Below are 12,395 nucleotides of genomic sequence, written 5' to 3' on the forward strand. Positions count from 1 at the left end.
TGTGTTTTTTTAACCTTAAACCGCATAAACACATTTCATTACACCAAATACACAAAATAATGTTCTTTTTAGCAGCATCATATGACCCCTTTAAAAATAAACCCATTCAGATGGGATCTGGGCAAACCGGTCCAAAGCAGATTTTTCAAATCATATATTCCAAGAGGAGCGATTTCAAGTTTATAAATCAGATGTTATTTTCTTGAGCATCTATGTTCTGAACAATGTCCCTCCACAGCATGATTCCTCAAACTGATAGGCTCTTGGGTGTATATCAGCTAGTCTTGACCTGTACCAGCGCGTTGTTCTGGAGTTGCTTACAACAGTATTTATTCTCTCTCTCTCTCTCTCTCTCTCTCTCTATATATATATAGCACTTTGGGTATGAGAAAAGGGCATTCTAAAAATTCTAAAAAATAATATGGGTGGAGAGGGTTAGAGCTTGGCTCATTATTTTACAATTATTCTATATATAAAAACATTAGCAGTCAGTGGTATGTATTCATTTAAACTGCTCAGCAAATGTGTGTGTGTGTGTGTGTGTGTAGACCTCAGGCAGGTATGTCAGGCATGACACTGTGGCATTATGGAGAGTCAATGTGTGTGATAATTGTCTCAAACAAAATTGTCCTCGTAAATGTCCAGCTTCCTAAAGATAGATGTAGACTGCTATAGGGGCTTCCATAAATCACCGCATGATGGGCCCTGGTAAAACTACCCTTAAACTTTGACTCAAAAACAACATCACCTCTGAAACTCAAGCCCACATGCTCTAGATTCTCCTCATAAAAACCCTAAACACAACAAACATACCCTATTTCCAGTAGTCCCAACATGCACAGTATAGTCCGTTATGTTATGTCAGTCTGCTCTGCTGTTCACTGCAATGCTGACCCTGAGTAAACATGCTCTGGTCCACATCTCTGACAGAAGAGCTGTGCCTCAGGTGTTTTAGTGCTCAGAAGGGCCCTCTGACCTCTGACCACTGGTGAGTTTGATCTAGTACAGCCTCAAGATCTACTGCTGCTTCCGGTCACACATTCCATATGGTTAATACCTGTTGAACATGCTGAGAAAAATAGAGAGAAAACAAACGGATGACTAGGGAGAAATTATAGAGAATCTGGGGAGAAAAGAAATCCATGAAACAAGGATAAAAATGTGAGGTACTGTATTAGTGGATAATTTAGGATTTTATATGATCTACTGAGGGCTTGGTGACAGTCACTGGAGAGAAAAGTCGTTTCAAAAGGCAAAACAAGTTACTATATTCTGATGAAATTAAGAAAACAATCATTATTTTCTATAGAATAGCATACACTGATAAATTGTTCAGTTTCACTATTTTTAATTTAATTTTAGCTATTTTGCAGTTAATTTAAAAGTATATTTAAAGATATCTTGAGTAATATGAGGTCAATGCACGAGCATTACTAAAAGAATTAGAACATAAAATAGTTCTGCGTAAAGTTCTAGGACACTAAAACAAATCCAAACAATTCACTCAATGGAACAAACACTCGATGGAGATGAACTTTGCAATAACATCCAATGCATCCAATAACATTGAGAGCAGTAGGACTACCCACTAATAAAAATCAAGAAGAAGACTGATAAAATGTTAAACTTATGCAAATTAAACAAAGCATGAAGAACAATGTATTAAGACCTTTTGTGGTTCTCTGGAGCATAATACATAATGAGGTCCATGAAAACATGTCATTCTCAGTGTAATTCTGTACATAATGAAACGTATTGCCTGAGAGACTGCTCTATCAATCAAATAAACACAGATAAAACAATTTCATAAACATTTTCATAAACCTTTCCTTTTCACGTTCTGCCTTTTGAAGGAACACAGAATTACTGAAACCCAGTCATTAGTGGAACTATAGACACACAAAAATATATATTTTTCAAAGTCATAAAACAAAGCTTATTGGAGTGTGTTTTTAAAAAAATTATCAAAATTTCATGTTTAATTCAATGTGTTACTGACTGTTTATTTGTAGTTATTTGTGAAATTTACTAGCCATTTCTGAGTGAAAAATGTTTCAAAGTAAATCCTACACCAACTTTTTTTTTAGTTTACAGTCCCACACTGTTTGTGTTACAGACATGATTGATGCCTCACAACTGCAACTTGCTCAGGTGAACTAAGTAAACTACTATTACTTTTCTAAATGAGCAGACTAACAATATCTGCATCCCAAATGACTCACTGTACACTATGCACTTATACACTATGTACTCAAACGTGTATAGTGTATGAATTTTATAAGGATTTTTTTTTATTTATCATTGGAGTCTGATAGCCCCTCCCCCTCCACTACATGTGGAGTGCATGAAGTGTCCAACATTCCACACTTTTCTTTTTGGTTGTTTAAGTGCATTATTTGTTTTCATTGTGAACGCACTATATGCAAAAATTATACTACAAAACAGGACAGAATAGTGCCTTAGTTCGCGAATTGGGACACACCTACAATTCGACTCATAGCTATTAAAACAGCCATAAAAATCTCATACAATTGCATTTAAAAAGTTGTATCTTAGAGATCAAAATATCATAGACTTGTAAACTCTTTTGACTTGGAGCAACTACCTAACAACCTAACAGCATGACATGCAATGACCAGTTATATTTTCTGTGAAATGCAATAAATGTACCTTTTCCGGTTTATCATTAATGAAAGACTGAATATTAATTACTGGAAAGAGGTGAACATCATACGTGTCTGTATTAAAACACATACGATATTGATGCCTTCCATTCTCTCTCTGCTGCCACATTAATCAGTGTTGTGTTTCGTAACAAGACACGGGCACAATCAAGCGATCTGACTCTCAGTGTGATTCCCAACAGTCAGAGATTTTCAATCAGGGTTCGTTCAGAGAAGGATCAGCACGCAACAGCAAGTGCGTGTATGTAACATACTCCGCCTCAGAGTGCATGAGGAAGAATAATTTACTACAAAGATATCTCGCACAGGATCAGTTAATCTCATACAAAGTTAATTTAGGGAAGGCAATTCATGAGATATCAAGACAAGAGGCCTCATCAGTGTGAAGGATCCTAGAGAGTTTCTTTCATCGTAGGGGCAACATCATCAGCCTTGGTGTGGCATGTTCACTGACGGCGAATAATTGCATTTATACGATGAGTCTTAGACTGCTCCTAACAGGCATCTAATAATCAGCCATTTTTTGCTCACAAAATTAAAATCTGCAAAAAATAAATAAATAATACTTACCCTCAAGATGTAGATGAGTTTGTTTTGTCATCTGAACATGTTTGGAGAAATTTAGCATCACATCACTTGTTCACCAATGGATCCTCAGTGAATGGGTGCCGTCATGATGAGAGTTCAAAGAGCTGATAATTACATCACAATACATTAAAAAAAAAGGTATTGATGAATTTGTTTATTTACTAACATGCAGCTTTTAACTTCGCAAGACATTAACTAGAGACTGGAGTCATGTGGATTTTTGTGATGTTTTCATCAGCTGTTTGTAGTCTCATTTTGATGGCACCCATTCACTGCAGAGGATTCAGTGAGCAAGTGATGTAATGCTAAATTTCATCACTTGAAATGCTTAAAGGTCCTGAGGGAAAGCAAATTTTTATTTTGACTATTCCTTTAAGATATCAGAACAGTATTAACTACGATGAATAATCGCACAATCAGACAAAAGACAGTTGATGTAGCACAGTCTGCATTGGCTGTTACCCAAGATGCCACTGCGGTCACATCATACAATCCGAAAAGCAACAATTCACAGAACGGAAAGCACAGGGGGAAAAAAAACACCCGGCATAAAAACTGAATGAAAAGAAAGAGACAGAAGCTAAAATCCGAAAAACAACACACACATAGAGGGAGGCTTTCACATTTTGTGTTTAATGGTCCTCTTACTGTTCCCCACTGCGGCAGAGTGTGTAGTCGTTCGCAATGAGAGCTCACACAAACAAGAACACTAGATGTGCGAGTCAAACACTAGAGTAAACATTGCCCTAGGACAGAAGACCAAAATAAAAGCATGATTTAATGTACGAAGATCTCTTCAGACAAAACAAAAGGCGCCAAACTCCTGAGAGTCTGTGTCTCATCTCGGACTGTACATGTTTGTGTAAGGACTTGTGAAGTGGTCCTCCTTGTGTTTAAAGATGTCTACAAATGGAATGTACTGCACACTCAAAACTCACATTTTAGGGAAATAGCTATCAGAAGGCGTTGCTTCAGCTTTTTGTGCATGACTGCACTGCCCCACATTAGGCCACATATCCCAGCATTCCATGAAACAATGGGAGAGAAACAGGGTGACTGGAGAAGCCCTTGGCATATACTCATGAGCTATTCCTTGACCAAAACACTTCACTGTTTTCCCAGCTGCCTCAAAATAGAGCACAATGTAAATCTCCCACCCCGCCATCTCTCTCACTCACAGTATTCACTATGCTCTCTCACAAACACTCTCGAGCAAAAGAATAGACTATTTCTTAAAAGTAAAGTGTGTAATTTCTGCACCACTACTTTAACTAAACCGAAATTGAAAAATAATTACTTTTCAAACAGTGTTGAACACGTTCCCCTTTTTAATTTTAGCATGCAATTAATATACCTGGAGAGGGAATCTTCATTCATCTCAGTGGAGTTCAGTTGGATCATGCTAAAAGAATGTGGATGCGACAAGTCATGTGACTGACTTGCAAATGACACGACACACACGCACACAGGAATTGCTGAAACATAATTTATGTTTTAACTATATATATATATATAATAGACATTTTTTTTTTTACTGTTTTATCAAATTCCTTTTTTTTTTTCATTGATGGGTATTCAAACTATCCAAAATGAAGAATGAAATAACTGACTAACTAACTAACTAACTAACTAACTACTGTGTGTGTGTATGTATATATATATATATATATATATATATATATATATACATACACTGTATATACACTGTATTATACACACACACGTTTACTGTACACTATTTGCTTAAAAACAGGAATTGAAAAAACAATTTTGTTTTTACTATAATATATTATTAATTAATATTATATAGTTAGTTCTTTATTTTGGTTAGTTTAAATGTTCGTCAGCAGAGAAAAAAAATGCCTTTTCTGCATAATCATGTTACAGCCTTTATGAGCTGGAGCTGACTGATAGTTGATAGAACACTAGTGACCAGTCAATAGACAGGACTAGAAATAATTATTCATATATACATATTACAATTTGTATTAGAAGAAGATTTAGTTGAATATCTCACCACATATATGAGAACCTCAAAACATAACTCATAACTTTTACTTCAAAAGTAAAACAGTCCCAATAAATCAACCAAATACTGTCCACAATGTGTCCACATTGAAACACTTCTTGAAATCATCTTTAAACTATGCACCAAGTAATTGTAAAAATAAATAAATAAATGTAATGGAACTGAAGTGATGGACTATCACATGAAATCTGCAGGAGGTAGTGAGGATTGACAGGGTTCCAGATTGGAGAACAGGCTGAAAAAACGAGAGCCAGGACAATACACAATGTCACTCAGCCAGATAAACACACAGGCCATAAGGGCTGGAATCAACTCCCACTTCACTCCTACACAAACACACACACACAACCCACATGATATCACAGTCACACACACACACACACACAAAAAACAACAACCAAAAAAAAAAAAACACATGAACTTGGAAAACAAGTTGTAGTGTGTGCTGGAATCATTTCCAAAGGATGAGAGAATATCTAATCATCTCTGCTGAGAAAACACATGATTTTAGAGTTAAACTGAAGGGTTACTAAATATTCAAAGACTAGTTTGGTGTAGACTTACATTACTAACCCTCCAATAATTTTATCTAAATTAAAGGTGTTTCATTTTAATCTCTTAGAACAATACTCCTAACCAGTCAGACATTTCATGAGAAAACATTTCCTTTTTGCTAGTGTCAGATCCTTTGTGATGTGAAAACCCTGAAGAAAATCTAAAGTGATATTCTGAGACCAAACAAATAAAATGAAATCAGCACAGTCCTGAATTCAATTCATTCTAAATTAATCTAATGACATCTGAGAGCGCACTGTCCACTAGTGGTCATATGGTATAATTGCTCTTCTTCAGTAATGTACTAGTTGCCTGCAGTGCCATTCAGATCAATATTTCCCAGGCCCTCTTGATCTCACACACTTTAAAGCTGTTATTCCTACTGCTCCATTGATCTAATAAAATATTATTTAGTTGTTATATTTCATAATATTTTAATGTCACCATTATATAAATGAAGTCTTCAACTCTTCTACAAGTTTTCATGTGGCGCCATCTAGTGTTTATGAAGAGAATAGACGTTAACCTATTTGGTTGTGATGCATTGGTGTAGAAAAAATAAATCGACTATTACAGAGATTCGGAGAAATCGATACACGATTTTATTGATGACCTCATTAACATGTTTCTACATATTGTAATGAACATCACTGTCTTTCATTTCAAGTTATTTAAAGAATTGTATGCTATTAATCCACAGTAATGTATCAAACTGCTGACAGGACCAATAAAAAGAAAGATACATACATCTCAGCTTTAAGATTTACAGTGGTTGCCAAGGTGGGTGCCAAGGTATATTTCTGCTCACAGCTGTCAGTGAAAACAGTTAGGCTATATAAATTAATTTTAGGCCTAATTAATTATTACATCAAGCCAAAGACTAATCCCATCCTGTTGAGGATCACTGAACGAGTAATCCACTTTATAAATTCACATTTACACGTAGTCTATGATCATTCCTCCTTACAGACTTCATAAGTGAGGGGGGAAGAATGCTGGTTGGAGAAAGCCATCGGGCAAAATCGGATGCAAAAGCCCACCGGAAGATGCCAGGTGCACTGGGCCAGAATGAAAGATGACGTTCCCGGTGCTGAACGGAGGGTGGAGGGCAGATGTGGACCCACAGGTCGGGCTGATGTTCGTGCTGGGTTGCAGGGAACTCTCTGCGCCAGGGTTTTGCTTTTTCCACTTGGTTCTTCGGTTCTGGAACCAAATCTTCACTTGGGTTTCGGTCAGGCTCAGAGAGAGCGCGAGATTTAGTCGCTCGCATACGGATAAATAACGCGTAGCGCGGAATTTGTTCTCCAGAGCCACAAGCTGCTCGTATGTGAACGCAGTTCTGGCGCGCCGCGGCTTCGCGCAGCTGTGATCTGAGCGCCGCCGCCGCTGACGCGACAGATCATCCGGCGCTGGAGTCGTTCTCTCTTCACTTGCCTCATCCGGTTCTTCACAAGGAGAAAAGCCCGATCTTAAATTTCTGAGCGAGGTTGATGAGTCCAATTCAACATCTGGATCAGGAGGCTGGAGCCTGACACAACTTTGATGTTCATCAGTTGATCGATCACCTGTCAATAAAAATATATCGATATGTCAAGTTTCTTTCAGACAGGTAAAGTTTTTAATAATTGTGGCTATTTAATTTCTGACGAATGAACCGAAGAATACGACAGTGTTATTTATTTGTTTGTTTGTTTTATTGAACAGAACACAACTAGGCCTATCACATTTTGACCTTGGTTTGCCTTATCGGAAAGTTTAAATTAGCTTTAAAAGATTGAAATTATAAGGATGCAGGCCTTAAACGCAGTTAGAATCCTAGACAGGGTGTTGCTAGAGTGTTCTGGCCTATTGCTAGGCGTTGCTACACTCTAAAAAATGCTGGGTTAAATACAACCCAGTGCTGACCCAGCATTTTTTAGAGTGTAGTGTTCTGATTGGTGCTTAGACTGGCATTAATTATAGAGTAAAACTGATAAAACTGGCCTAAATCTGAGGTGCTCTACAATGCCTGCAGTACGGTTCAAATACAGGGATAACATAAGTGTAACGCATAAGTAACACATTAGCCTATTTTATTATTTAAATTGTTATGAATGAATAATAATCAGAATTACAGATTATTCGAATATGTAGTTTATGAGTTAACTATAGGGGGATTAATTAGCCTATACAAACTACCAACTAATATAGATGTTTGATTAATAGTAGACTACAGAATTTAGGCTAATTGGTGCGGTTCGCTATTGGAAAGTAAAATTTATATTAGGCCTTACACTTTAGTAAAAAAAAATAATAATAATAATAAAACAATTAAATAAGAAAATTGCTATCAAAATAAATCTTATAATCAGCTGAAGAAAAGTAACTGGCAGCTATGCCGAGAATTAAACGAATGAACGTGAGGAGCGCTGTACTAAAAGTCCTGTACAGGAATAGGGGGAGGATGTTACTGTGTGTGGGTTTCAAGAAAAGACTGCCGTGGAATGGGCCATAATCCCTCAACAATTTCAAAATCACAAATCGCCTCAAATGTCATGTTGCGGAAAGAAACCCTAGTTAAATCCAGCTCTGCCATCCAGCCATGACGCGCTAATGGACTTTCATATTTGTCGGCAGATCGATAAATGTCATCTATTTAAAGGGAAGTTTTAATCGAACGATATTTGGGATCAGACATGGCAGGGGTTTGAAGTTGGGAGCCGCAAGCTGCTGGAGGGAGATATGCAGCATCCAGTAATGGGATATCGATCAAAGTGAGTGCAGGCATTCTCAATGGGACGATTTCAACAATTATCTGCCCTGACTGTCCCAATGGCAATCACTTACTCAGCTGCGGCTGCTTAAAGAAAACGCAGTCTTGGAAATGAGGGGGAAGGTCAAATTCACAATCTAATGACACAATATGATACAAACGGTCTGTTTATAGGAGATATACAGTGAAAAATCTTATATTTAACCATATTATTTTTAATACATAGACATATGTGAAATCATATTACAAGCACATAGAAATATTTTACAAAATAAAAATGTCGTTTTTTTTTTCTTCTCAGAATTCTAGTGTCATCTAGATATGGCATTTCTAAAAGGCGTAACCCCAAAAGACAAAGGTTGTGGAGGTCTCAAAAAGATGTATTATTTTAACATATAAGCAGCCTGTATGCTACGTTTCAGAACAATGTTTCAGTAACCACCAAAGTTGGATTACAAGTTAGCAGCGTGCGCTATACACTGGCGAACAGAAGTCGCGATAGTCAGATGGTAACCATAGTAACAGCTGCTCGATCGCTCATCGTAAACATAAACAGGATTATTTTGTCACATTAGAGTTAGGCTACACATCAGAAATATATTAGCGTTTTGTTTAAAATGCAAGATACACCTCTAATGAATGCAGTCAAAGAAATTATTTCAAAAGTTGACCACTGAAATAATTCGCACACTGGTGTGGTTATTATTAATCCCTTACCTATATGTTTGCAGATGGAAAGCGATCCTTCGTGCTTAGGACGTTCCTCCAAACTTCCAAATTCTGTGTTTTCTGAAGATGATGTCCGTTCTTCCTCCGACACGGCATGTGTTTTTTTACTTGTGAACTTTTTAGGATCCAATATGTCAATAATCGAAAAGGAAATCCGATGACCTGATGTTGTTTTCACACCGGACTCCTGATATTCAAGCATTTTCCAAATTCCAGTAGTATTTCTGATAGCTTGTTTCTGTATTCTCGTATAAAGCAGACACAGAAAGTGGATGCAGCTTCTGGTCGGATCTGAGGCGCTTCGGTCAGATGTCAGCGGATGAAGGTGTGCTTGAGCTCTTTAACAGGTCCATTAGAGGAGACGCGTGAACAAGAGCGTTTAACGGGATCCCTTTCGATTGGCTGAGAGCAGCTACTTAAACCTGCGCTCATTTCAAATCAACACAATATGGACAAGTTCCCAGGCTGACAAGTTGCATAACTCAAGAAACTGTTGCATCTAATCCTTAACCTACACTCTTCAGTGTTCTTTTGCACAGTATGTTTAGCAACGAGCCCGTGCAAAATCATTTTAGGGTTCTTCAGAGAGCTTTATAATACCTAAGTGTATTATCAGAGATTTATTGTGATTTATGTTTTAAACAATAGTAAACAATAGTAATTAAAATATCTCTATTCTCCAATACTTATTACTCCTCACAAAAAAAAATTATTTTTTTTTAGTAACTGAGAAATATGATCATTGCACCCCTAAATAAAGCCAATTTTACTATCAAAGACATTTTTTCCTGGCAAATAAATTATGTGGGGTCAGTACAGTGTGTTGGTTTATTTCATAGTCAATAGCTTAAACCAGCATCTTCACATTCACTATGTGGTATCAGTCTGCCAAAGCTTGGGATGAATCAATAAACGTGTGTCCGGCACTGATAAATGAGAAGCTCTCCTTCAAAGCACTACCGTTTCACTATCTAGCTAGTGATTTACTTCTGCTAGTCTATTCCCCAAAATACATACATAAATAAATAAATAAATAAATACAATATAATAATAAAAACCATTAGCTACTGACAGGGTTCCCAAGATATATATTACGATTAACTACACCTGTGTGAACCTGAAGGCAATTTACTTTATACATCTACTAAAAACTTGATTGCAAAAAGAGTATAAATGTTAGTTTTGAGAAAAGCATATTTCTGCAAATGTCCACGTAGATATTTTTTCATGTTTAAGTGGCTTTAAGTGAGCAAATACTCACTGCAGATAAAAAAAGACAAGTGCATTGTCAGAATACCACACACAAACTCACAAACACCATATCAAACCCTTGTCCACTTCTCAGATCACAGATGTTGATTCCTCTCCTCTCCTTTATGACACAGAGTGACTTAACCTCCCCTGCACTGCCATTCAGTTGTATTTCTACTTGTTTGCTAGCAGCCTGCAGTGTATATTTTGTGGTGGTAACATGGTCAAACTTCAGACACTCACTGTCTGAACAGGGACTGTTTGCTTGCATTAGCATGTCTAAGCCCAGCGGCTTGCACTGAGTGAGCTCCATAAGAATGGGGGCTGAAGTCTTTCCTGCAAGTTTAAGACTACAAGTTTACAACTTCCACTCTGCAGGCCTGCTACTATGCACATCTGTTTACACAGGACCAGAGCACAAAAGTGTGGCCCAGGGGGCACAACGTAGTCTCAGGTACTGAAGATAAAGAACGCACAAGATGTAAGGTGGAGAATTTCAAGACAGCTGCTGGAGCCAAGAGGAAAACTTTGGGTGCAGCGCCTGGGGAGAGGGGCACATTTACGGACAAACCTCTCCACTGTTCCAGCACCCCACCTCCTGACCCATAAACTCACCAGAGCACCAGGAATATCTGCTAAATGTCGGATCATTCATGTAGTTGCATCTTGTGGTGGAGCTCTGTTTACGGATGGGCGTTTACTCTTTGTTTGGCTTTGTCCCGTTATTCCTATCCAGAGTGCAGTGGACAATAGAATGGGAAACTGCTGAAATGTCACTCTTTTGAAGATTACAACTTCAGAGCACTAAAAGTCTCATGGATTCCCCTCTTTAAATGAAGAAGAGACTTTAAAAATCTTATGAGGGGTGTAAAGAGTTTAACTTATTTGTCTCTGAAAAGCAATGCTTGTTACAGTGAAGCAGCATTGCTTTGATATTCCTCAAACTTTCTGTTAAGGTAAACTACTATTTATCTCAAACCACTCAATACAGATTTAACATACACATTTTTTTGTAAATAATTTAACCCTTACATGTGCTATTTTAGTTTTGTAACTTCATTATTCTCATTTAATTTAAGATTAAAAATGTTCAGCGATGGTGTCATATTATTTGCATAAAGATATGCGATTGGTCTTCATCCATAAATTATTTGCATACGGAATTGTGATCTTATTATTTTTTAATATACTACTTACAGCTGCCTTTACACTGTCACTAGTCAGCTATGATTGCTGATTGTTGTTGGCATAGAACCAAAGCCTACAACTTGTTACCTTCCTGCTGCTGCCCATTTCCTTCAGAAGATACAAATTTAGTTGAAAAATATCATTTATCATTTCAAATACTGAATTTGCAGAATTGTTAAGATTTATCTAAAAATAAATTGCACAATACTTGTCAAACAATCTGAATGCTATGAAATACATGAACACAAAAGAACTGGAATCAAATTGCTGTGCTCATCCAGTGTAAGTGTAAAAAACATTGGAAAAGCATCATACCAAAACTTTTGGGCATTATATGAGAGTGATGTTTCAGGACATCTAGGCGAACACAAGGTCGGCAGCATTGTTTGGTAATTGTGCAAACGGTTCTACCTGTTCAGCAGCAGGCGTAATGAAGGCTTGCTGGCAGCGTCCGGGACGGGTGAGCGCGTCTGGCAGATGCTGACATGCAGCAGATGTGGAAAGTGGCTGGGTGATTTGTTAAGGGCCTGGATCATAGCAAAAGAGGGCAATTAGAGCAGGGGACACTGTCACACATTCATGGACATTGGCCCCCTTTTCACAAACACACACTCTTTCC

At 37.4% G+C, this 12,395-nt stretch overlaps 1 protein-coding gene across 1 annotated transcript; it reads right to left on the bottom strand.

Annotated features, from left to right (window-relative positions):
- Nucleotides 1-6,828: 6,828 nt before the first annotated feature.
- On the bottom strand, nucleotides 6,829-9,539 carry nkx1.2la (NK1 transcription factor related 2-like,a). Its single transcript, XM_016456544.1, has 2 exons — nucleotides 9,326-9,539; nucleotides 6,829-7,421 (listed from the first exon to the last, which is right to left on the bottom strand). The coding sequence occupies exons 1-2, from the start codon at nucleotides 9,537-9,539 to the stop codon at nucleotides 6,829-6,831; spliced, it is 807 nt and encodes a 268-aa protein (XP_016312030.1).
- Between the last annotated feature and the right edge of the window lie 2,856 nt (nucleotides 9,540-12,395).

The sequence above is a fragment of the Sinocyclocheilus anshuiensis genome, unplaced genomic scaffold, assembly GCF_001515605.1.
Source record: "Sinocyclocheilus anshuiensis isolate Anshui unplaced genomic scaffold, SAMN03320099.WGS_v1.1 scaffold407, whole genome shotgun sequence".
Taxonomy (NCBI): domain Eukaryota; kingdom Metazoa; phylum Chordata; class Actinopteri; order Cypriniformes; family Cyprinidae; genus Sinocyclocheilus; species Sinocyclocheilus anshuiensis.